Genomic DNA, 26,388 nt, shown 5'->3' with positions numbered 1-26,388 from the left:
ATAGTGCATTAGTCCCTTCAATGTTTAGTTGAAATTTGAACATATGAAGGATGTAAGAATATAAGGAGAACCTCTGCCTTGCCTGGTGAACTGTAGCAAATGGCTTTAGAGCCCGACATGATGTTGAGGGGGGTCCTTTCATGACACACAGTTTCCTTAGTTGGCAAGGACTTGTGACAGTTTCTTTAATTTATAATTTTTTCTTCCTTTATTTTCCTCAGTTTTTTAATACCTCCACGGAGAAATTGGTCTCTACTCTGAAATGCACAAAATCAAAAAGTTGAAAGGGCAGAGAACGATAGCTTTCTAGTGTGTGAGAATAAGAAATGACTTAACAGTAATCTGTTTAGACCATAGGTTTGTAAACTTGTTTTTTTAGAAATAGTACCACCTTTATTTTACCAAATGAAATGAGGTATTACATGATTTTTTTTTTGTCCATGCTATGAGGCATGCGGGATCTTAGTTCCCCATCAGGGATCAAACCTGCTTACCCTGCACTGGAAGCGTGGTGCTGCTCCAACTCAGCGCTGACAAGTTTTTCTTTTCAGAAAGACATAAAGATACTGATGAGGACTTCCCTCATGGTCCAGTGGTTAAGGATCTGCCTGCCAATACAGGGGACATGGGTTTGATCCCTGGTCCGGGAAGATTCCACATGCCTCAGGGCAGCTGATAAGCCTGTGCATCAAAACTACTAAACCCACATTCTAGAGTCCATGCTCTGCAGCAAGAGAACCCACCACAGCTAGAGAGTAGCCCCTGCTCACCACAGCTAGAGAAAGCCTGTGCACAGCAACCAAGACAGTGCAGCCAAAGAGTCTTTAAAAATTTCTTTAAAAATGCTGATGAAATGAAGCGTTAGAAGAAGCAAAACTGCCCAAAATGGCCACTTGAAAAATAAACCTAATCAAACGTTTTCTTTGGGGAAGAACATTTAATCACTTTTAGATTCCTATTCTTCTCCTCCCTCTTCCCCTAGTTGTTTCTCAGTTTTCTTCGATTGAGTACTTTCTATGTATTTTTGACATGCTGGAATACATTTCAGAACACATCTTTTGACTCTTACGACAAAATGCCCCAAACTAAATGGTGCTAGGTTACTTAAAATATAATATCCTAAAATATATATATAATAATATCTTATTACTCTTTTTAAGTAAGAATTAAATTTTATTCTTTAAAATTCAGTATATGAATACGTCAGATTACATAGTACATTTTTCTTCCTTATCTTACTAAAGAAAAAAGACATATGTATGAAAAAACATCTCTTATTCTAAGAAAACTAAGATTCCCATAGTTTCAAACTTTTTATCAAATTAGCATTTTCTTAGTAATGCTTTAAATTCTTTTTTGTAAAGAGTAGGATTGAAAAACAAGTCCAATGCATTTGTAATTGCCTTATCTTACCAGCAGTCCTTTTACTCAGTGAGTTTACATGCCAGAATTGATCCCTGTGATGGAACCCCAGGGTATAAACATTTGTAGGTAGAAAGTACCCGCTTCAGAGAAAAGAAAAAAAGTGCTGTCTTAATCATTTTTAAACCTCTGCTGTTTGGGTGTCAGTATAAAAGAGGTAAGGTTATCACAGAATGAACTTGCAAAGGATAAAAGTTAGTGCCTACTGTTTTCCCAACAGCTTGGCAGAGGCCTGTGGAGAAAACAGGGTGAAGGAAGGCTAGAGGACTCGATGGCCTTGAATGGAGCGGCTGTGCGGGAACAGTGGGGCAGTGGGTGAATCAGGAGGGTCCTGGAAGAGCCCCGAAGGACAGGGCAAAATGCAAAATGTTAAATGCTTCCCTGTAAACAAAATACAAATGTTTCCCTTTTGTTCACAGGCATGCATGTAGGGAATACCGGATTCACAAAGAACTGGATCATCCCAGAATAGTTAAGCTGTATGATTACTTTTCACTGGACACTGACTCGTAAGTACTGTGCCGTTTCTAGCTTAGCAGAGAATATTATTTTCTTGCAGTGTGTTGATGACTCATGGAATGGAATTTAAATCTGGGTCCAGAAAATACTGCCTGAGGGGGCTAAATGTATTTACGGGCAAATGATTGTATTTGAATTCAGATTGGGGCCAGCAAGACATGCATTTCTTGGCCACAGGATGAGTGCACTTGTGTGCTAGTCAATGCTTAACAACCAGCATGGAGGGGAAGGCACGGGGCTGATGGGTACTGTTTGCCAGTTTCTGTGAAATAAGACTCTGAACATGTCCAGTTTTTTTAAAAACGGGGGGGGCAGCTTTATTGAGATAGGTTTATATACCATATGGTTCACTCATTTAAAAGTACACAGTATTCATAGGTATGTTGCGGCCATGACCGTAGTCAGTTTTAGAACATTTTCTCCACTTCAGAAAGAAATCCGGTACCTTATTCTATAATCCCTCTTTTCCTCCACTCCACTCCTGCTGTAAGCAACCGCCTATCTGCTTTTTGTGTCTATAGATCAGCTATTCTGGGACTTTCATAGGATGGATCATGTAGTGTGTGAACTTTTGTGGCTGGCCTCTTTCACTTAGCATGGTGTTCTTTTAAGGTTCTTCTTGTGTCATTTATCAGTACTTCATTCTGTTTCATGACTAAATATATTCTACTGTATGGAAATACTACCTTTTGTTTATCCATTTATCCTACCAGTGGCTTAAAAACTAGCTCACAAGATTTCTGAAATTTAACTCTCAGCTCTCAGAAACTGGTACAAATTGGTGCTGGCATACCACAGACAAGCAACAGTCAAGTGAGGCTGATGAACACTGATGGGCCTTTTGAAGTTCTACCAGTATGATTTCATCATAGAATTAGAATGAAATGTGGCAGAGTCTAATGCTACATCTGAAAATATAGGTTGGTTCAGAGGCTTATAGGAATTTCAGTCCAGCCTTCTCACTTTGTAGGTGGAGAGTTGAGGACCAGAGAAGTTACATGACTTGTCTGAGATCTTTAATAATCGTAGGCATTGTTGTATTTCATTACTTGGTGTAGGTAAGCTCTCGATCTCTTGGTTTATCCAGGAGCTTAGAAATAGTTCAGCATTTGTAAACATCTTCTCTGCTGGAGGCTGAACTGAATCAGGAAAGCATGCTTAGGCCTGGCCCGCAGGGGTTTCCTTCCCCCTCCCAGGGTGTTCGGCCTCTTCCAGATGGCGGCTGTCTCAGAGCTTGCTGTGTGAGAGCCCATCCACATTTAGAAAAGGCCCCAAAGGGAGACCATAATTCCCTTTGGAAACATCCACTCAGGGATTTCCCCTTTCCAGTCAAGTGCACTCAGCACAGTGCTGTGCGTGGTGTGGAGTGGGGTTCAGAAAAACAGCAAGTTAAAAAGCAGGTTTCCACAGGGTAGCTTTATTGTTTTGCTTTCAACAAGTTCCTTGAATACTGTGAAGGACACACATACCCCCCAAATACAAGCACAAAAATCATTTCAAAAATAAATACAATGACTTGGATTATCTGCTGTTTTGAATTGTATACACACTTTTAACTAATATGAGAAATTGAGTTGATTTTGCACTACTCTTGAGTTGTTTACTTTGTTCTTCCTGTTGTGTGTATGGTGAATTTTTCTCCAAAATAAGTCAAATCATTGTTTTAGAAAGTTGTCTGAGAGTTGAGTATTAAAAATGAGATTTTATTTTCAGCTTGCATTGGGTCCAAAATAAATTCACTAAGCCTGAGAGTCTATGCCTCAAATTTCAGCATATTAGATCGGAGAAATTGATACATTCTAGGCCTGTTTTCTCAAATAGAATGCTAGCATGTTGGGACATGCTATGTTTTGTAAGAAGCATGAGCTGTTGGTCAGTTTGGGGTCCCTTGGGACTGTGTGTGTCCACATTTTGTTGCTTTGCTTCCTGAAGGTCTTCAGTGGCCCATAGGCCCTGAGTGTGAGTCCTGCGTCTCTTTGGTCTTAGATGAGTTGGCCCTTGTAGGCTGTGTTCACCAGGCTCCTTTGTCAGTTGTTCAATGGGATTCATTCAGTGGGGAGACAGAAGTGGTGGTGGGTGGAGACTCCTCCCCGCATGGTTCCAGGTTCCCTTGGTGACCCTGGTTCTGAGCACCATCTCCACCCTCTGGCCTTAGGGTGCTAGTGACTTCCTGCTCTAGGTGATTTCTAGCCTGCTCACTGGCCGCTTTGTCTTCTCAGCTCTTCCATCATCTGTGTGATTAGTTCTCTGAATTAAAGCCTCTCTGTTTTAAATACTCCAGTAATTTTTATTTGCCAGCAAGACCCTGAGTGATTTAGCCACATTGTTACAGCTTCAGTTCAGTTCAGTCACTCAGTCGTGTCCAACTCTTTGCGACCCCATGAATTGCAGCACGCCAGGCCTCCCTGTCCATCACCAACTCCCTGAGTTCACTCAAACTCAGGTCCATCGAGTCGGTGATGCCATCCAGCCATCTCATCCTCTGTCATCCCCTTCTCCTCCTGCCCCCAATCCTTCCCAGTGTCAGAATCTTTTCCAATGAGTCAACTCTTTTCATGAGGTGGCCAAAGTATTAGAGTTTCAGCATCAGTCCTTCCAATGAACACCCAGGACCGATCTCCTTTAGGATGGACTGGTTGGATCTCCTTGCAGTCCAAGGGACTCTCAAGAGTCTCCTCCAACACCACAGTTCAAAAGCATCAATTCTTCGGCACTCAATCCATACATGACCACTGGAAAAACCATAGCCTTGACTAGACGGACCTTTGTTGGCAAAGTAATATCTCTGCTTTTAAAATAGTTTAAAAGGTATTCATCTCTCAGGAAGCCTAACTTCAGTTTATGACTGCCTTGGAAGACAGACACATGACCCTTCATACCGTGAATGCTGCACAGCTTTAGATCTGTGTGACGTACTGGTATAAGTGAAAGAAAGAACTCATGCTATATAATGATACATTTGTTAGAACTACAGATACTGTCCTTTAAAAAGCTCTTTTATACCTTGTGTATTTAACAAAGAAAAATCATAGTATATGCAGTCTGCTAGGAGCAGTAGTATGCAGTCAGCCATGGGGACCTGGGCAAACCCTAGATTCTTTCTTACTGTCAGCACCCGGGGTCATATAGAATGTTTCCAGTGAGGACTGTGTATTTGATCCTGACATACTTGTTTAGAAGGGAGCATCCTGTGGACAGTAGAGTAAGTGTCTAGCTTAAACACATGACAGTTCCTGTCAGTATTCCTGAAGTCTGATGCAAGAAACCGTGTGCCCTGGGTGAACTTGAGCAGAGCAGGTTCCAACGTGAAGGGTGCAGACACTCTTCACTAAGAGAGTTGGCACTTTACTTCCTGTAAACTGCTAATACTGAATAAAGAGTAAAAGAGTATTTTAAAGAGCAAAGAAGAAGGAAGTGAGAAGCTATCTACCTTAGCGATCCCCAACCTTTTTAGCACCAGGGACCAATCGTGTATGTGGAAGACAATTTTTCCACAGACGGGGCAGGGGGTGGGGGGTGACTTTGGGATGATTCAAGCTCATTACATTTATTATGCACTTTATTTCTATTATTATCACAGCAGCTCCACCTCAGATCATCAGCATTAGATCCCAGAGGTTGGGGACCTCTGAATTACCTGATGGTTTCACTGGGACTTGTTTAGTTAGACTTAATCTGCTTGCTTTTATCCCACAATCAAGTGTTGGTTTATTTGTCTTTAGGTTTTGTACAGTACTAGAATACTGTGAGGGAAATGATCTGGACTTCTACCTGAAACAGCACAAATTAATGTCGGAGAAAGAAGCCCGATCCATTATCATGCAGATTGTGAATGCTTTAAAGTACTTAAATGAAATAAAACCTCCTATCATACACTATGACCTCAAACCAGGTATGTCTAATTTTTAGGAGACAGTATTGGTGGTATTTCTTTGGTCTTATAAGTAACTTTCAATTTTATAAAGTTATGGGATTTGGTGGGGGCCAGAAAGGCCTAATAAAATTGGACTCTAAATTGCTGGGTAGGTGTGGGAATAAGAGAGTCCTGGCCACACAGCACGGGGTTTACGAGGTTGGGTCATATTCAGCGCTCTGGAGAAACAATGCCCTTGTCTTTAAAGCCAGGGCAGTTCATGATGTCAGTCCAATTAAGAAAGAACTGCTCTGGCAAGCTTGGTTTTGTTTTTCCCCACTAGTCACACTGTACAGCAATCCTTCAACCCCAAGTCTCTTTGATAAGTGCCCTCACATTAGCAAATTATTCTCTAAGTATGCCCCCCATTTCATTAAACTCTGAGCAGAGTTTTACATCTTTTTGTATGGTTACTATCTAACTTTGATAGTTGTTGGCAGGGGAGAGAACAGTTTGACTTCTGTCTGTTGTCTTCCTCAGCTGTTGCTTAGAAGTCTGCCTGTGTGCTCTTTAGACAGCTCTATCCAGCTGAGCTTAGGTGTTGGGAAGAGTCCCCTTTACCTCCTGGTGGGGACAGTTAACTTTGCCATCCTCTTCTGATAGCTACATATTAAATCTTACTATTCTTTAATGACTAAAGTGAAAGTGAAAGTTGCTCAGTCATGTCTGACTCTTTGCGACCCCATGGACCATAGTCCATGGAATTCTTCAGGAGTGGGTAGCTTTTCCCTTCTCCAGGGCATCTTCCCAACTCAGGAATGGAACGCAGGCCTCCCTTATTGCAGGCAGATTCTTTACCAGCTAAGTCACAAGGGAAGCCCCTTTAATGACTAAATAAATGACTAAAAAATTCATTACAAGGAAGTGATTTTTTAAAAGATGGCTACTGTGTGATTGGGTTTTCTATTACTGAATCCATTATATTTTCCTGCCCCAGGAGCTGTAGGTGGCGCTGTGGTACTAACTTAGATTCCCCTGTATGTTTTGATTCCACACCACCCTTCCCAAACAGGGTGGCTTAGAGGTCCGTACTGAAAGTTCAGATGAAAGTTTCCCACTATTTTTGACCAACCATACAAATGATATTTTACTTTGGCTAGTTAATTATTTTTTTCCACTGCTCATAGTGCTGGTTTTGGCACATTAAGCAGGTGATTCTTGGAAAAGAGAAATTTGTAGCCAGACACTTACGACTCTCCTCTAGCATCCAGAGTCCAGATTGTTTTATTGCAGAGATTTAAATGTTTGCTCTTATATGTAAGAGTTGGAGTCCAGTTGTCCTCTTTTTGTCTGTTATTACTACCTTGGCTTTTCCTAGTAAGTCTCTTTTTTATTCATGAAGATTTTTATCTTTTTAGGTAATATTCTTTTAGTAAATGGTACAGCATGTGGAGAGATAAAAATCACAGATTTTGGTCTTTCCAAGATAATGGATGATGATAGCTACAATTCAGTGGATGGCATGGAGCTAACGTCACAAGGCGCTGGTACTTACTGGTAGGTGTCTGAGAGATGGAGATGTGACTGTGCTGTGCTGGAGTGTTGGTGATTGTTCATTAGACTATATTCTGTCTGCTTAGGTAGAAATGCTGTATATCACAGTAGACTTTCCTCTCCAAATATTTGCTGTCTTGTCAGCAGTTTGACTGTTTGTATTTACATGAATTTGTCTTAATTTTTCTTCTTATTCTTAAAAACCATTGAGAGGGGGATTATGTGTGACCAGGTGTTTTGAGTTGTGTGTTTGCTCCGTAGGTCAGGCCCTACCGTGTACATAGAGAATGAGGTTACTCATGTGTACGTAAAGAATGGCCCTCACTTCCTTTCAGAATTTCAAATGCAGGTCTCTCTCTTCCTGAGTTGATGGGATGAGGAAGTTTTTTCTAGAGTTGCCTGAAGATGGTGGACTGAAGAACCCAGGAGTTATGAAGATTAGGATGTAAAATAAGCACAGCATCCCTTGAGATCTAAACAGGAAAAAGTGAGCATGATTTGCCAAGAATTGTATCCATTTCTGGCAGCCATGCTCCAAGAGGTTTGGGCCGCATTTCTTCCCATCTGCCGTCACTCGCCCGCCCCCGGCCACTCTGCCCAGCTGGCTCTGCCTGCCTGTTCTGTGCCCCGTCTTACTCCGTCTCCTGCTCCTTTTGACAGTAAGCACCATGAAAGATACCTGCGGCTCAGGCATTTGACTTTATGATTGTAAAGGTGTTAACAGAGCTTCCTTTTTGCTTCTGAGGTGGTAACACAAAGCCATACATTGGAGTGTTTGATTCTGAACATGGAGAAGCCTCCTGTAGCATTAAGGGAGGGGAAATGCATGCAGTTAAATCCCAAGGTCAGTTGGCCAGATCACTGATGTTTGAGACTGGAGGACCCTGGCCCTTAGCCAGTTAGTGACTGGGAATGAGGGTGTTGATGGGAAACAGAGAAGAGGGGAGCATCAGCCCTGTTATCACCCCCATCACATGGAAGAATTGATCATATCCTGCTAAAAGCCCTGTGTACATACAATTTCAACTTTCCTTTGTTCCTTATTGTTTGTGGAGATGGTACCTATAGTGAAAATCAGTCCCTAAATTAAAACTTTGAGATTCTAGGTTTAAAATAGAAGCTGCACTTACAGTGTTTATTCACTTGGTGGTTTTTGTGGGTTCCTGTCAGTAAATGATACAAAAATATCTGCTGTTGGAAATTCTGGAAGCAGGTCTATACCTCTGTTTTATAAATTCACTAGAACTTGGATTTGAGCTTTTTCATTTGATAGCTTGTTCTTTTTTAAAGGTGAAGATTTTTCACATTTAAATTAGTTATCTCATTGCTGCCTGTTGCTGTATTTGCTAAGCTATAAAATTCAGTAGTTTGGCATTTACATAAAAGTATGTAATGTTTGGGATTTGCTTCAAAGGAATCTGGGGGAGATTAAGAGGGGTGTACATGAACAAAGATTTGCCATGTTGACAGTTACTGAAGCTGGATGATGTTTACTTGGGGGTTCATTTTATGATGTTTTTGTACTTTATATTTGAAGACTTGTTTTTTTTTTTTTTTCATGGTAAGAGTAAGGTAGAAAGGAAGCTACTGAAAAAATTAAATTGTTTGAGTTTCTGTGAAGGTTTAAAAAGTAAAAATTCTCCATATTGGTGTTTCTAATCACCATCCTCACTGTCATCCTCATATTATGTCCCAGAAAGATACAGACAGAATGTGAGGACATAACAAATTTTAAATGAACATTTGTAGCGTTTGGTTGTTCCAGAATTCTTCTACATGGAATACTGCTTTTAAACAAGTAACCTGTAGACTAGGCCTTGAGAATCATTTTTCTCCACGAGGATTTTTTCATGATGGCATATGCAGTTATGTTTGTTTTGTAAACACAATTTAGTGCAATATCTTAGAATCCTCTTCTATTCTCCCTCCGAAAGTCCTTGATAGGGACTTAGAATGCTTATTATATGGGTGAAGAACTAATCTGTTTCTTCATTTATAGATGGGGAAACTGAGACCTAGAAGGTGATATGCTAAACTTAAACTATTAAGAGACAATGTCTTCTGTATTCTCATTATTTGACCAAATTCCTACTTTGCGTTTGGATAAGTCCAGCAATCTCAATTTTTCCTCACCACAAACAAGAACTTTCCTCTTCCCCACCATTACCACAAAAAAGTTATAAGTACATTAAAAGATCATTTTAGAATCAAGATTTTGTTATTTATCCAAGCTCACATTTAAATTATGTATATTAAAGAATTAAGAGCCATGAAAACCTGGGATTCAGGGAGATTTTAGTGGCATTTGGAAGAGCTGTTCTTCTTATAGATTCTTTCATCTATATTTTTATTTCTTTACCTTTCTCTCCCCATGCTCCCCTTGTGAGTTTTCTGTCTATATTTTCATTTTTCAGTGTATGTTTTAGCTAGACACTTTCATTGTGAAATAATAATCTAAGTCAATGGTCTTAATAATTTTAAAACGACTATTAAAAGAAATAGCGTAAAACTAAACTTCTTTTAAAAAGCCCATCATCTGAACATTTTCTGCCTCTCAACTCTTATGATCCCCTTTCAGCTATACATTTAGGTTTTTACATCAGAAGCACAGCAGGGTTTAAAATAGTTTTTCACAAAACTGATTTTGCCAGCATGAAATCTGCAGAGGTCGATCTGTTATCTTTAGAATTCTGCCTTCCAGCTGTGCCACTGCTAAGACTCCAGGCAGTGAGGAGAGGCATATTATTTGGTTTCCTAAATGCTAAGAGGCACTTACCTTCCACACCATACAATTTGGTGTGGTTGGCTGTCCAGCTAGTCTTTTTAGGGGTCAGGAGTGGGTGGGGAGGGAAGGAATTCAGATGAGGATTGAGTTGGGCCAACAGCTAGTAGTTTATTTGGCTTTTAGGCACTATTTGTTAGTCTTCCATAAGCCCCTGATCATCCTTAAAGTAGGAAATATAAACTGTCCCTTCATAATTTGAACTTTAATGCCACCATTGATTATAATTGTAGTCAGTCTAGATTTCCAGAAGAGGCTACCTTAAGAAGACACTTAATAGCCACTCTCCTCAGAGATTTAGACTGGATCCTGAATTCATTTGGATTTTTACGAGTTATTTATGTTAGAGACTGTTTCTTCTTCTGTCAGCATGAAAGGAAATAACACCACTTGTATTTTAATTTTGTTGCTACAGCTATCATAAAAGGAAATGCACTTCTGTGTTTCCCCCCTCCTTTAAAACACTTGCTGAATGACATTTTACACTAGGCACAGGCCTGGAAGAGAATGCTTGGGTGGGTAAAGTAGGAACTAGGGAGAATATTTACCTCTCTCAGTAAATAAGAAATAGGACATGACCACCTCCTTAACTTAGAGTGTCTTTATCAGCTGGATCCAAGTTGGCTTTCAGATGTTAAGATTCAGATATTTTTATTTTCATCAAAGTCCTTAGTTTGCCATTTTGTACATGTCTTAGATTTATACAGTTGTTTTTCTAAGAATTTTTATTTCCCTTTTGTCCAGGTATTTACCACCAGAGTGTTTTGTGGTTGGGAAAGAACCACCAAAGATCTCAAATAAAGTTGACGTCTGGTCAGTGGGTGTGATCTTCTACCAGTGTCTTTATGGAAGGAAGGTAATGAAGACGGCTGGGTGTGGTGGCTTCTGTCTTGGCGGTACATGTACACAGTGGCACTGTGTAGAGTAGTCCCTTGGAATTAATCATTGGGTTATACAGAATGGAATCCTGAAAGTTGTGGTTTGAAGAAAGCTTTATGCATAATAAGCAGAAATTTTCAGTTCCAGGGCATCTAATGAATTCTGCTGGGCTGTTGAAGACATCCTTTTTTTGCCGTTCACAGTTAGATCTAGAGAGCCCGTGTGCCACAACAAGAGAGCCCATATGCCACGAGTAGAGAGTCCCAATGCAGCCAAATAAATAAATATTTTATATACACACACACACAAAATCTTCCCAAGATCTACTCTTAAGGGTCGCGAGAACTGAAACTTGAAATACCTGCAAGGTTTCTTATTCCCAGCCACCCCATGAGCATAAAGTATGCTTTGTATTTCTATACTGGGGAACTGGTCCCAGAAAGTACTTATTTTCTGTTACTTCTTTTTTATTATTTTTTTAAATTAATTAATTTATTTTTTTTACTTTATTTTACTTTACAATACTGTATTTGTTTTGCCATATATTATCTGAATAAGTGAAAAGCTAGGTAATAAACTACACATAATGAATTTTCACATTTATGTTTTCCTTGTGAGCATAATATCTTGTATATACTGGGATCCAGTTGTATATTTATATTCCTATTTCTGCTACCAGTGCATTTGTATGTTTCAACGTTCCCCACTGGGCTGTGGGTATAAACCATTTGGGAGTTCTGCGACTCACTTAGATTCCTAATACTTTGATTACAACCCCCAGACCAAACTCTTAATTCAGATTTCAGCTTAGTCTTTAACTTCGCTTTGGTCTTTGTTTCTTTATTGTACCTATCAAACATTCAGAAACTATTCAGAACTAATGGGGTTAATTATTATTTATACTCTGATATTGTAGAAGTGCTGCTGATAATGGTGGCAGAGGTTATCTAACAAGAACTGTGATCTCAGCAGAAACCCTATAAAGATGACACTAGGTGTGAACTTCTTTCTTAGGAGTTTATTAGAAAACAGCGATTTGTGGCACAGATGAAGCGACTCACTGCCACCCCCACCAACTATGTCCTGATCCCTCTCCTTTTTCACTTCCTTCCCATCTTTTTATCTGCATCTTGGGTCCGTCCATGGCACACATACATATTACTTACAACTTTGGGCAAAAGAGTTTGCTGGTTCCTGTTCTGAATCTTCCTTATCTTTGCTGTAAGCAAAGCTTAGCAGAGGCCCTGTGCTATAGCAAATGCTGCTTCTGGTCCCAGCTCTACATTAACCTAGATGTTGGAACTTGAGCAAATTACTTCAAAAGCAAGTTACTTCAAATCCATGTCTTTCCATCCTTTATCTATAAAATGAGAGAATTAGAGGAGATCATCTCTAAAGTTCCTTCTAGCAATTCTTGTGGAAATATATGTTTACCTTACCCTTCTCTTTGTTTTTGAATTGTGTTCTCTTTAATTTTAACCAGAGGCCTACCTTTGTTTGTTTTTTTATTTTATAGCCTTTTGGCCATAATCAGTCCCAGCAAGACATTCTACAAGAAAATACTATCCTCAAAGCTACTGAAGTGCAGTTCCCGCCAAAGCCAGTAGTAACACCTGAAGCAAAGGTAGGTTTTGACCCATTGGCCAGCAGAAATGTCTACTTTGCTTTCTCTCTTATTTCTCTGGGTAATTTCTCCAACCTCTATCTTCTTCTCCCCTTCTCTTCCCACAGCAAATATTTATTAGGTACCTAGTATTAGACAACTTCCCAGGTGGCACAGTGGTAAAGAATCTGCCTGCCGCTGCAGGAGAAGAGGGAGACATGGGTCCAGTCCCTGGGTGGGGAAGATCCCCTGGAGCAGGACATGGTAGCCCCTCCCAGTGTTCTTGCCTGGAAAATTCCATGGACAGAGGAGCTTGGCGGGCCACAGTCCATGGAGTTACAAAGAGTTGGACATGACTGAGCGACTAACCACAAGTGGAAGTACTAGACACTGTTCTGGGTAGCGGAAAGAGCTGTGACTGTAAAGCAGTGAACTACAATAGACGAGGTTTCTGCCCTTACAAAGTGTATGTTTTACTAGGTGAGATAAACGGTAACTAAAAATGAATACCTTTCAGATAGTGATAAATATTATAAAGAGAAGAAATCAGACTAACGGAAAGGGAGAGGTGGGAGCCTCCTTTTTTGATGTCATGGTAGAGAAGGTCTTGATGATGAAGTGACTTTTTTCAGCAGTCTTGACGGATGTGAAGGTGGGAGCCATGTGTAGATTTGGGAGAATATTCTGAACAGAGAGAAGAGAATGACGCTCAGATGTGAGTGTGAGCTTAGCCAGTCCCCAGAGCAGGCAGAGCAGAGGAGAGCGGAGAGAGGCAGCAGGATGGACTTAAGCTTATGGGAGGCAGTTGAAGGTTTTTGTCCGGCCAGCCATGTAATCTGATTGCTCTTTCAAAAGCCTACCCTGGCAGCTGTGTAGAGGGAAGATTCAAGGTAAAAGGAGTGTATTTGAGTTGGTATCCAAGCCAAGAAAACCATCCAGCTCCAGATATCTCACTAAGGAAGCTTCATTTTTAAAGGTCAAGGACCACTATGTTCCTTTCTATGAATTTGTTATCTTCCAAATGCTTTAATAAAGCAACTGCCTATAGATGTCTTTGCTTTTGAAAAACCAGGAATTTTATCAATTAAACATGGAAAAATAAAAAATCAGTAGTTCATTTTATGTTTTTAGATACATTAAAGTAGACTTTACTTTTTAGAACAGTTTTAGACTCACAGCAAAACTGAGTGGAAAGTAAACATTTCCATATACTCCCTGCTGCTGCAACCCCTCTCCCCTTGCCCTGGCACACTCCCCCAGTGCACAGGCTCCTCCACCAGAATGTCAGCAACCTGCACCAGAATGGTACATCTGTTACAATCAGTGGACCTACATCCAGGCATCGTTATCACCCTAATGCAACGTATAGACTTGGGATGATACTATTTTAGAAATAAAAAAAAACTGATTCAGCTGTTTAAATAATTATATTTAAGGTTGTATTAAATAGAGCTATCTGCTTAAAAAATAGGAAAAGACGGATAATGTATGTAAGGGCCTCTGCCAATGCAGGGGACACGGGTTCAATTCCTGGTCCAGGAAGATCCTACATGCTGTGGGGCAGCTAAGCCTTTGTGTCACAACTGCTGAGCTCACATACCTAGAGCCTGTGCTCTGCAACAAGAGAAGCCTTTGCTGTGAGAAGAAGCCTGTGCACTGCAACTAGAGAGTAGTCCCTGCTCACTGCAACTAAAGAAAGCTCTTGCACAGCAGTGAAGACCAAGTATAACCATAAATAAACATAAAATAAAAGATAATTGTAGAAACTGGGGCTGTGTAGCTCTTCATACCCAGCACAAAGGAAACGTCCATGTTGGTAGTAAATCAGGAATCCAAATCAAACCCCACTCACAGTAAGCTTGTATGTTTGCATAACTCTTGGGGGAGACAAGTCCTGGTCAGAGTTCCCTTCACTCAGGTGTGTGCCTGATCATTTGCTTAACGACTTTTCACCAAGAAAGCACTCGCCAGCGTGTGACACACGGCAGTGTTAGTGGCATCTCATTGCCTCTCACGTGGTGATAGTTGGTAACTCCAGTTGTCACTTCCTCAGGGAGTTTACATGAGACCAGATGCAGAACTATGAAGTTAGGCTGTGCCCATGCATACCAGCCAAGGCAGAGAGAGATTTTTCTTTTGGTCTTTGTGCTCTGGGGACAGAGATCTGTAGAGGTCGTGCCGAGTTCCCCCTCAGGAGTGCCTCAGGCACCTGTGCTGGGGAAGGGGTCAGTGGCCACAGGGCAGCGCTGCGCCTGGCACATCTTTTCTGGGTCCACCTAGTGGTTTCCAGGCAAGGCCCTAAGCCCCTTCTCTTTAGGAGACTTTTGCTCTGGGCCCTGGCAGCTGCTCCAGAACCTCCTGGGTTCCCTCTTGGGGTGCCAAGCTTATCTGCTTCAGGCTTCTTCAAGAAACTTTCCTTTCAGGCGTTCATTCGGCGATGCTTGGCCTACCGAAAGGAGGACCGCATCGACGTCCAGCAGCTGGCCTGTGACCCCTACTTGCTTCCTCACATCCGAAAGTCGGTCTCCACGAGTAGCCCTGCTGGAGCTGCTATCGCGTCAACCTCGGGGGCGTCCAATAACAGTTCTTCGAATTGAGACTCCCTCCCAGCCACAGACTGTTCGACACACACAGAGTGGACAAATGGCGTTCAGCAGCGGGTTTGGAACATAGCGAATCCAAATGGATCTCATGAAACCTGTACCAGGTGCTTTTATTTTCTTGCTTTTTTCCCATCCATAGAGCATGACAGCATCGATTCTCATTGAGGAGAAACCTCGGGCAGCTCTGGCCAGGCCTCGTAGGAAAAGGCCCCGCCCAAGGTTCCGGCGTCAACGGCCACTGCGTGTGGCTGCTCTGAGTGAGGAAAAAATTAAAAAGAAAAACTGGTTCCATGTACTGTGAACTTGAAACCATGCAGACTCAGGGGGGTCCCTGATGCAGTGCTTCAGATGAAGAATGTGGACTTGAAAATACAGACTGGGCTAGTCCAGTGTCTATATTTAAACTTGTTCTTTTCTTTTAATAAAGTTTAGGTAACATCTCCTGAAAAGCTTGTAGCACAAAGGCTCGGCTGGGGATGGTGTTTGACTTCGGAGGAAAAAAGTTGCTATTGCCCGTTAAAGGCACTAGAGTTAGTGTTTTATCCCTAAATAATTTCAATTTTTAAAAACATGCAGCTTCCCTCCCCCCTTTTTTATTTTTGAAAGAATACATTTGGTCATAAAGTGAAACCCGTATTAGCAAGTACGTGGCAATGTTCATTCCAATCAGATGCAGCTTTCTCCTCCGTCTGGTCTCCTGTTTGCAATTGCTTCCCTCATCTCAGTAGGGAAAAAATTGAGTGGGAGTACTGAGATGTGTGGGGTTTTGCCATTGGACAAAGAATGAGGTTAGAACTCTGCAGCTTGGAGTCTCTCTAGGTTTTCAACTATTTCTTCACAATTTGAACACTTGACGGTTGTCCCTTTTAATTTATTTGAAGTGCTATTTTTTTAAATAAAGGTTCATCTGTCCATGCAGTCCTCTTGGATTCTCTGAATGTAGTAACCATTGAAACTGTTCCAAAGGTAGGCAGAACTCAGGCTGGGGAGCCATGCTTCAGGGAGCAGGAGTTCCCACCCACAGACCCCGTGCACTTGCTGAACGGTGTGCATTTCTTGTTACAATGATATTAAAACTTGATCAGCACATAAGCTTTCCTCTGTTAGCTCTTTTGACAGGAAACAACCTCCAGCCACCTGAATTATGTGGGTGTGTGCTGGTGTGTGTTGTTTCTGAGATGGATGATCAGTTGAAGATGGAGCTGAAATGGGAGCTGCGTTGCCCCACCATGCCCTTGAAACAGCAGAACACTCGACAGTAGAGGGGGGAAGGAGGCCAGAGTCTGAACATGTGGTAGCCAGCTTGGAATGTTACTGACATATGTGGCAAGAGGGCTCAGCCAGAAATATTTAAAGATGCAGCGCTCAGGCATGCGAGTTGCCTGGGCAAGGGGCAGGCTGGGGGGCCGGGGGGCGGGTGGGGGCAGCAGTCAGGAAGGGTAGAGAGCACTCAAATGACTCACAACTAGTATTTCTTTTACATGTGAAGAATGCCAGTAGTGACACATTCTCCAGGACCTTTATGGACCTGCCCCATTCCCCAGTGTCAGGCTATCTTAAGGGAGGATGGAGTGTTCCAGATTAGAGAGAGGTTCGTGGGCAGGTGTTGTCCTGTGGAACTCTGAAGGGAAGGAAGTCAGCTCCTGAGTGCTTGTTGCCCCCCAGCTTTCCAAAGCAGTCTTACTCCAACATATATATTTACACACATGTGTGTATAGTATCTTTTTCTTTTTCAACCTTTACTTTCAAGCTGCTATGCAGAGTACCCATGGGCTCTCAAAGGTTGAGCACAACACTGTAAGGATGGTGTCTACATGGGTTGAAGAGATGGATGAAGTTGAGACCATGTTTAAACTTACTCAAGACAGTAAGCTCTGTTCCTCTTTTCTTCTCTCTCACTCAGTGATCTTGAAGAGCTGTGTTTTGTTTAGTTTCTGACTTTCTTCATGTTGAAGGGATGCCGCATCTTTAAGCCTTCCCTCTCGTTTCCTGCCTCCTTTCCCCCAGGTTCTTATGAGCCAAGGTGTAGGACTGTATTTGGTGATCTGTCTTTTCTGCCCTCATCCTGAAGAAGGGGTGCCCTCTCTTCGTGCTCTTATTGGGCCTAGGGCTTGGCTGGAACTGCCTGGCCTTAGTTGAGTCTGGGCATGGCCTCTTTCCAATGCATGGATAAGCCCCAAGGAGCAGGCAGAATGGTGACCTTTTCTACACTTGTAAGTAGCCAGTGAAATCACTAAGTGGAGTTCTTCCATGACATATTTTGTTAATATGGGTTTCACTTTTTCCAAGGATAATCCCTCCTTATTGCCACAATGTTGATTTCCTTTAAACAATGACCAAAAAAAAAAAAAATGTGTATTAATTTGTAATTAAACCCAGCCAGACTGTTTTGGTCTTTCCCAATTTGGGGGGGTGGGGAGGATATTAAAATAAGTTTTAAGAAGTGACTTTCCTAGCCTCTTGATTTTCCTCTAGTTCTCCAGCTTCAATCAGGGCCCTCACCACCTAGGGTGTAGCTCAAGGACTCCTTGCAGCTGGCAGAGTCCCAGTGGATGTCACAGTCGTGATGGGAATGTGTGGGTTCATGTGACATCTGTCAGCCTGATGTGCCAACAGCTAGAGTTGTGGGTGGGAATACCCACAGTGAACAGAACGGGGAAGACCTGGCCCTGACCGTGAACTCCTAATTCAGGGCTGGAGGCACTGGGCACAGGAAGACATGAAATGCAGAGGTCAGAGAGAAGGAACTGCGCTCTCCATCTCCCATCGCGGCACAGGCGGCTTTAAATGGAGTCTCGCCAGTCAGAAACATGCGATCCCCACTTGTGTGGCTGGCCTGGACAGGTCTGCTGTCTTTTTTAGAGGGCTTGTTTTTTGCTTGCCTTCTAGTCCAGGAAGGACAGGTTTTCCTCCAGCTGTGAAGACTAGCAGTCAAGGAGCTCTTGAGTTTCTTAATTTAGAAAATAACTCCCTTTAAACATAGTTATCTCCTAGAATCCTAGAGCTAGAAGCCAGCTTTGGCCTAGCTCCTTGCCCCTAGGAAGGCGAAGTTTACAACTAATTTGACTCAGCTTTGGCAGTCTTTTGCTTTCTGAGAATCTTTCCTTCTCTCTAGCACACATCATTCCTGTCACTCAAGCCTTCTTCGCCTGTAATTAAAGTCCACCTGGGGTAAGTGGGGGAGAGACAGGATGCACAAACTAGCTATTCTGTTTTAGTTTCTGAAGGCAGAAGTTAAGAGCCTAACCTAGAGAGATTAAGAGCCTGGGTTTTAGAGTTAGGTCTGTTTCAAGCCCCGCCTCCACTGGCTTCAAGAATTTCTCCTTGCGTGGTTAGAGTAAGGAGTAGAAGTGAGGTATTTAAAGTCCCTGGCACACAAGGAGGGAATCAAGAAGTGTGATTTAAAAAAGATCACAAGATTTAGTGAGACCAAGACTGCTGGTTGAGGCTCAGAGCCTTTCTACTCTCCAGGTTGTCAGAAGGTTTTTGCCTGGGGTTAGGATGCAGACCTTGGGGAACCTTCCTCTCAATCTTGAGATTCACTGCCAACCTCTGTCCTGCAAGGTCAGCAGTCTTCTCTTACCCTGCATTCAAGACTGCTCTGGGAGGAGGCATCTTACAAGCCAGTGTGGCCCCTAGGCCAGCAGCAGCAGGATCATCTGGGAACCTGTTAGGAATGTACCTTCTCAGCCACCCTCTCCCCTTATCTGTCTCCCAAATGGCATGAGCACTGAAGGTCACAATCCCTGCTGACCTCCTCATCCACCCCAGCCAGGGGGCAGTTGGAGGGTGGCTCCCACGGCTTGTCTAAACTCGCCCAGCTGGAAGACAGAGATGGCTTTGTTTTACTTTTTTGTGTTGGGGATAAAAATCTGCATTAAGCTCCAGGCTGTCCCGGGACCAAACATCATACTGCTAATCATACTTCTATAGCCTTTTACAGGTGCCTTGCTACCTAACACTATTCTCAAGAGTCATTCATTTCTTCTGGCAAAGCTTCTTACCTTTGGCCTTCTCTTTTAAAAAACGTGTGTGTGTGTGTGTGTGTGTGTGTGCGCGTGTGCGTGTGTGTGTGTAAACTTATCCTTCTTGTGAATTAGTTTATCACATTTTTCTCTTTACATGAGGTTCCAGCGCTGCTGGATGATTGAGATCTGGATCTGCTTGTGAGTCTAGCCTGGCAGTCGGGATCTGAGCCGAGGCGAGTAGGGCTGAGCTACAGTTCCTTGGAAGGGGCTTGAGGAGGAGCGAGCTGCAGAGAGGTTGTGGGGAGAGGAGGGGGCCTCTGTGGGTGGTTTGGGGGAACCTGCCAGAGAGGCTGGCAAAACAGGCAGGCCCGGGAGCAGGTCTGGGATATGGTGGGGGCACAGAATAAAGAGACCTATTGTGTTGGGGAAGCTCGCAGAGCCAGAGATAGGCTGGAGTCAGCAGAGGGGGATGTCTGGTGTTGGGCAGGAGACCCCATGGTGTGAAGGGGTCAAAGAGCTACAGGCTGGCTGAATCAGCCCCACCCATCCCTGGCCACCAGGCAGGCCTGCTGGGTGTGGTGGGAAGTGCCCAGCAGAGAACTGTGGGAACCTCAACCTCCTTGGCCTCCAGGCACTGCCTGCAACTGCCGTGACATCTGGTGCTGTCCCAGCCTTTTCACTCTGAAGGCAGCTTGGGGTGGGGGTGCCGAGGGCAAGATTCACAGAGGGAAGGGGCTCTCTTGCTTTTACTTGGCAGAGAAGTTCCTCAGCTGTGTGGCTTCCTAGCCTAGGGTGGGCAAGGTAGAAGCATCTCACTAATTCTATGTACGAGGAAACCAAAGCCCAGATAGATTTGGTGACTGCTAGCAAGTAGAGGGGGCTTCCCAGGTGGCTCAGTGGTGAAGAACCCGCCTGCCAGTGCTGGAGATGCCAGGAGACACGTGTTTGATCCCTGAGTCAGGAAGATCCCCTAGAGGAGGGCACGCCTGGCGAGCTACAGTCCATGGTGTCGCAAAGAGTTGGGCACGATTGAGTGCTGAGCAGTAGGTAGAGGACTGAAGGGGAGGGACTGCCGGCTTGAAAATTTTAAGAGGTGGTTTCTCTGAGTGCCATCCTTGGGCAGAGTGCACCAGAGGTGAAGGCTGCACCTGGGCTCCCAGCCAGGGGCATATGTTGCTCTAACTTTGGGCTTCCCCCACCCCGCCCGCTGCCTCCTTTACTGGGTCCTCCTGCTCCCTCAGGGCCCCGGCCCTTAGAATGGAGACTCAGCTGGCCTGGGCAGCAGCCCTGCCCTCTGCCGTCCTGAGCTAGAACTGAAGTTAGGTGGGAAGATGGGGCCATAGTTTCATAGAAGATTCCTGCCTCAGGTTCCCAAGCCCTCTCCTCGTGTCATCTCGCTTTATAGATGGAGTGAAGAATCCTGTCACACTCCGCCTCTCCCTTTGTTTGCTTGCGCACGTGTGTGTGTGTGTGCGTGTGTGTGCCAGATGCAGGTCTTTTGTCCGGGAGTGAGCAGTACGGGGCAGGGACAGCCAGGGAGCCTGTGTAGCTGGTTCCAGGTCTTCAACAGCAGTGTTTCCCAGTTTTTCTTCGTGGCAGCATCTGAACCCAATGCACATTTCAGAGGCTAGAATTTTTAGCTCGTGCAGTGCACTGATATTTACCCTTTCACTTCATCTGAGAAATGTTGGTCACTGGGGCTTCCCCGCTGGTCCAGTGGCTAAGACTCCGTGCTTCCAGTGCCAGGGGCACGGGTTCAGTCCCTCTCTGGGGAACTAAAGTCCCACATGCCCCCATAGTACAGTTAAAAAGGTGCCCCCGTCCACTTCTTGCTGGACGAGGGAAGGTCTGGCGAGCCTCTTGAAGCTGGAATGCAGACAGTGAGCCAGCTGCATGCAGCTGCCTGCATCCGGGGCTCGATTCCACCAGGGGAGGCTCTGTCTCTGGCCAGGGTCCTTGAGGGTCACACACAACTGTGGGCAGAGCCTTGCACTTCGAGGGTCAAGTTCCGAGACTAGAGAAAGCCTAATGCTGCCTGTCCTTCATGAGTTAGGAATTGCGAGTCGGGACCTCCCTCTTGAAATTTCAAGTGACTTCTTGAACAGAGGGATGCAGAAGCTGCCAGCCCAGCCAGAGCTGTGGACCAGAGCAGGCCTCGACTCCTGGCTTGCCCAGCCCTCCGTGCAAGGACAGGCTAAGAGGACCCTGTAGAGCAGACAGGGTGAGGCGACATCACTCCCTGCCTGCCCTGGCCCCAGCTGGGTGGGGCGACGGAAGGTTCTGGGAACTGCATCCCACCCAAGGGCAGCTGGTTCTGCCCCTCAGCTCTGTTGCCCTCTTTGCCTCGGGTCAGCCTCTGCCCCTCTCTCAACTGCCATTGGCCAGCTTGTTTCTGACCTGCTAAAGCTCAAGCAGAAATAGGAACCAGTGAAGATCCCCCTACTCTGAGCTTGCTCTGGGGCCCTGCTGATAGCTGTGGGCATCGCTCTGGTGACTCCTCCAACTGGGAGGCCATATCCAAACTCTGGACGCACGCTGGACACACAGGGAGAAGGTCTGCACGTCCTGCTTCCTGAAGTAACTATCTCCTGTTCCCTGGGGACGACAAAGCTTCCCTTCAAAGGAAGTCTTCTTATCCCCTCCTCGGGCTGAAAGTGAGTGGATACAAACCCAGCGGTCCTTCTGGGAGTGGGGAGCCCTGCTGGGTGTCCTCCAAACAGAAGAGAGTAAGAGAGAGAACCTGGGGAAGGTGGGCAGACTTGTTTTTGCTTATATTTTTGGCCCCGATGGGTAGACCAGTCAGGAGAAGACAGCCAGCCATCAAATTCCTCGGTAATGTGGACGTGGGAAAAATAGTTATCTCAGGCTAACTGTCACAAAATCACACAACCTGGAAAAGGTGGAGCCAACCCTTGAAACTTGGGTCCATCTGAACCCCAAGCCTGCCTCTTCTTTCCATCTCAGGTCCTCAGTGCTGCAGACAGGTAGGGGACTGCAAGGGCAGACTGCCTGAGTAGAGAGTCAAGGGCAGGAGTCCAGAGAGAGGGTGGAGGGGATGGGATCCACCCAGACCAGCCCATGCTTGGCCAGATTTTTCCCCTGGCTAAGAAGCATGCGGGTGCCCCTTGGGATTCATGCCCTCTTGTCTAGTTGCCACAGGTGAGGACTAACCTCGTCTTCCCTTACTTAATGTTCTCCTATCCTACCTGGCCATCCAGCTGCACTCTCCCTGCCTTGTGCTCCTCTTCCCTAAGCTTTCCTCGTAGGCCCAGCTGCCAGAGTGTCCACGGGCTCTGTTCCCCTGGGCACCCTCTGGCTGGAAAGGCTGCTGAGCTCCAGAGCCAAGGAGGAGGAGACCGATGCGAGAGGAGCCCTAAGCACGGTGAGTAATGATACGAAAACTTGTACATCAAGGGCCCCCCGAGACTCAGAAGGGAAGTGACCTGCTGGAGGGCACATGGGTAGTGGATGGTTGAGTTGGAATTCCAGTTCAACTCTGTCCCCTGTCCCATCTTCCACTACTTATGGACATGAGTTCATTAGCCAGCAGAAGTAAGCAGAGAGCTGCTTCTACCTGGCTTACTTTACACTTTAGAACACCATTTTTGTGTACAATTAAACATGGAGATGTTGAGAACAGGAGGGGAAGTTGTACTGTTCGCTCAGGCAAAGGAAAACACCGAGTTTTGCAGCCCTCATGAAACTGACCTGTGCAGATCTTATGGTCGGTAGGGTGGGGTGGAGAGGCCGGCAGAGGGCAGGGTAGGAAGTATGGGAGACACCTGATGGCCACACGACAAAGGATGTGGGAGGCAGGGAGGGAACTTGCGTTCCCTGAACATCTTTATCCAGGGTCCGTGCCACCCTTTGCGTAAAATATTTCATTCTCGTGACAGGATAGGAATTGTTGCCCTGTTTACCAACAGGAATTGTAACCTCAGCGAGAGCTTCAGTAACTCACTGCATGTCACAAACAGGTGAGTGGGAAGTCGAGATTCTAACTTGGAGAGTCACTTCTCAGTATAGACTCCATTACAGTGAATATCTTGGCAAAAATCCCCTGGACTGGCTAAGAGTCCAGCACCTAGCCTGATGTCTGACACATAGTAGGCCCTCAATAAATGGTTGTTTGAGCTTTAACAGGAACGGAGGAGGCAGCAGGCACAGAGGACACTGAACCCTTCTTTGGAAGCAGATGAGGTTCTGATGAGGGGCTCCCCAGGAAAGCCCCAACCTCCTCACAACACCCAGCACTCCTGCAGACTGGGATCACCTTCCGCTGACAACTGACCCTGCACATGGTCTTTAAGCAGCAGGGGACTGGGCTGGACTCTCCACGGAGAATCGCCCAGATGTCACCGGGTCCCTGCCCTGCGAGCTCAAGATCTAAGACAGATGGTGGCCACAGATGTGACCTGGACATTCTGCAGAATACAATGCGTAACCCCCGGCCCACTGGATAGAGCGGGAGGCCTCACCCTTGGCAGAGACTAGGGCTTTAGACACTGAAACGAACAGCTGTCCCTGCTAGCGGAGCGCACTTCCGTGCTCCTTAGCCCTTTCGTGGCAGCTTCTCTGCCTGGAATGTGGCAATAATTGTGTCATCTTCCCCACTGAACAAAATCTCCTCTAGGATCGTGACTCTGCTCCTCTTTGTTCCCCCAGCGCTAGCCACCAGGGCTTTTGAAAGCCTGAACGAAGAAACGAGAGCATCTCCTGTGGACTGGGTGCTCAGGGCACTGTGCTGGCCATTGGTGGACTTTCTGGACTCACATGACTCACTGTCAGCCTGTCAGTTTCTGCCCTGCTGATGGGAGGAATGCCCAAACCACTTGGGCTGGTGGAGAAGGGATATCCAACCCTGTTTCAGAACCTGGAGGGCGCCTTGGGAGCCCTACCTGAGTTCCCTTCCAGAGGTCAGGGGGCTCCCTGGTGAGAACTGTGGCTGGCACATCTAGGGATAGGCAAGCAGATAGAAGCTTGTGTTTTGGCGGCTCAGACAGGAACAGAGAGAGGGCAGCTTAGCCGAAGCTGGCGGATTCTGAACCTCCTTGAAAATGATGTGAGAAAGGGGAGGCCAAGCGAATGATTTCTGAGGCAGCTCAGTGTGGTCAGAACTCTGGGATCCCAGTGAAGGAAGTCACCAGCAGGGACTTAGCTCTGTCAAACAGCTAGCTGTGGGGTGCCAGGGACTTTGCTGGCCTGACTGCTAACCATTTTTTAGGGCCAAAGGGTGGATAGTGGGACTCATTCTAGGGGACTCTAGGGGATTTTATGGGGGCTCACTTTGGGGTCCTGCAGCCTCTGGATTGATACTTGGTAAGAATCTCTGCCCAGCAGAGATGGAAAGCACCAAGTGAGCATCTCTGGCCCCATACCCTCCTTGCAGCGATGGGGAAAGGTTTACCCAAGGCAAGGGTAGTAAAAAAGGAGAAAACAACATTGAATTTGTTATTTCCAAAAACAGCACTGAGGTGGACAGCACAGGAAACAATAAAAATTATATTACCGTTTCATAGTGTTTTTATTTGATTACTCGTGGTGGCAGAACGTGAATCTTCTTTGCATTAGGGTCTAAATGTCTCCATCCAGCTTTGAGCCCAGACGTCCCAAGTCTCTTTTCTAAGGTCGCTCGGGAAAGGAGAGATGGACGTGGGCCTGGACTGTCTAACACCCTCTTAGTCCAGTGCTCTGCGCTGCGGTGACCTGTTGCATAATACGGAATAACTGTGGCTTGTCTTCTCTTTTATGAAATTTCCATTTGATCCTGTGATCCGCCAGCAGTCCGGTTGCTGGTGAGAGTGATGCTGTCTTCTGGGACGTCCAGGGACAGATTTTCCCTGGCTTTCTGGATACAGCCCCCATCTAGCAAAATCACGACACCCCTCTGCGACAGGGACGCTGACACGGGGTTCACGCAAATGCTAAAACAAGACTTGCAACCGTTGGCGCTCCGCACCAGGCACGGGGGCCCTGCCTCCCCCTCCCCCATCTTTGCCCGGGTGGCTGAGCCCTGGGCTCCGCCCCTTCCCCACCCGGCCGGGGGAGGGGTCCTGCTCCGCGTGGAGGTAGCGGCGGCTGGAGACGCTGGCAGAAAGAGGCGGGACGCAGGGGGCGCCAGTGGCCCGGGTCTGGCCGGCTGGGTCAGCCGCGCGCCCCCGCCCCGCCACGCGGTGAAGTTTGCGGAAAGTTTTGCACAGCCAGCCGGGGAGTTGTGACGCAGCGTCTGGGGCTCCCAGCCCGGACCGAGAAGCGAGGGAAAGCGAGGCGGGGAGGGAGGGACGCGGAGAGCGAGAGAAAACGAGTGCACGCCGGGGTCCTCTTCGACCCCACGGATCCTCCTCTCCCGCTTCTCCTCCCTCCCGGGCCCCGCGCCCGCCCGCTCTTCCTCCCCTTCCCCTCCCACGCTGCCCGCTTCCCTTCCCCGCTGCCCCTCCAACCCTCCTCTCCGGGTCTGCGCTCCTCCCTCCGCCCTCCCTCCGCCCGGCCTGCCTCCTTCCCTCCTCCTCCTCCCCTCCTCTCCCCGGGAGGCATCACTTCGTCCCGACCCGGAGGAAGACGCGAGCCCCTCGCGGGCGGTCACCACAGCCCAGCACCCCTGCAGCCATCGCGCGCCGCGCCCGCGCTCCCTCGGTCCCCACATCCCCCGAGCGCCACGCCGCGGGCATGGGGCCCGGCCGGCCGATCCTCGCGCCCTGGCCTCATCACCTGCTGCGCTGCGCCTTGCTCTTCGGGGGTCTGCACCTTGGCCGCCCCGCCGCCGCCGCCCTCTCGGGTAAGGCGCTTCCAACTTGGTCAACTTCGGGGGCCGGGCGGGGGAGGGCGCCGGGGAGCGGGCCTCTCTCGACTCTTCCCTCCTTACCCCCCCGCCCTTTGCAGGACGTGTGTGTGTGTGTGTGTGTGTGTGTGTGTGTGTGTGACTGGGTTTTAAAAAATCGTCTCCGCTTTTCTGAAAGCGGGGCGAGGGGTGGGGGAGGACAGGGGTGAGGGAGGAGGAGCGCGCCTGGAGGTGGGGGAGGACCTGAGTGGAACCAGATGTGGCGGGCGGCGGGGGAGGGGAGCCCGGGGGTCTCGAGCCGCCTCGGAGGAAGAGGGCGGGCCCCAGGAGGACCCCCGCGCCAGCCCTCTAGGACCACCCGGCGCCTGCCCTGCGCTGGGCCCGGGAACCTGCAGGGCGCGTCCGGGGGAACCAGCGGAGACTCCAG

The 26,388-nt window shown here is 46.4% G+C and overlaps 1 protein-coding gene and 3 long non-coding RNA genes across 6 annotated transcripts in view; 2 read left to right on the top strand and 2 right to left on the bottom strand.

Annotated features, from left to right (window-relative positions):
* Positions 1-17,662, top strand: part of TLK2 (tousled like kinase 2) — a 126,249-nt gene extending 108,587 nt beyond the window's left edge. For all 3 annotated transcript variants that reach the window (XM_040245037.1, XM_040245035.1, XM_040245036.1), the window contains 6 exons: positions 1,842-1,931; positions 5,664-5,833; positions 7,213-7,351; positions 10,875-10,986; positions 12,526-12,633; positions 15,036-17,662. In XM_040245037.1, coding sequence (XP_040100971.1) covers positions 1,842-1,931; positions 5,664-5,833; positions 7,213-7,351; positions 10,875-10,986; positions 12,526-12,633; positions 15,036-15,209 — 793 coding nt within the window. In that variant the 3' untranslated portion in view covers positions 15,210-17,662. The remainder of the gene's footprint in view (positions 1-1,841; positions 1,932-5,663; positions 5,834-7,212; positions 7,352-10,874; positions 10,987-12,525; positions 12,634-15,035) is intronic.
* LOC120866967 lies at positions 754-12,155 on the bottom strand. Its single transcript, XR_005721781.1, has 3 exons — positions 12,071-12,155; positions 1,550-1,554; positions 754-765 (listed from the first exon to the last, which is right to left on the bottom strand). It is a non-coding gene; the product is annotated as an uncharacterized LOC120866967 (long non-coding RNA).
* A 3,338-nt stretch (positions 17,663-21,000) lies between the features above and the next one.
* LOC120866963 lies at positions 21,001-24,697 on the top strand. Its single transcript, XR_005721780.1, has 2 exons — positions 21,001-22,565; positions 23,849-24,697. It is a non-coding gene; the product is annotated as an uncharacterized LOC120866963 (long non-coding RNA).
* Positions 24,689-26,171, bottom strand: LOC120866962. The gene is made up of 2 exons (XR_005721779.1): positions 25,892-26,171; positions 24,689-24,889 (listed from the first exon to the last, which is right to left on the bottom strand). It is a non-coding gene; the product is annotated as an uncharacterized LOC120866962 (long non-coding RNA).
* Positions 26,172-26,388: the final 217 nt, after the last annotated feature.

This window comes from Oryx dammah, unplaced genomic scaffold (assembly GCF_014754425.2).
Source record: "Oryx dammah isolate SB20612 unplaced genomic scaffold, SCBI_Odam_1.1 HiC_scaffold_8, whole genome shotgun sequence".
NCBI lineage: Eukaryota > Metazoa > Chordata > Mammalia > Artiodactyla > Bovidae > Oryx > Oryx dammah.
The sequence above is the reverse complement of the archived record's forward strand: the minus strand, read 5'-3'. Positions and strand labels throughout refer to the sequence as shown.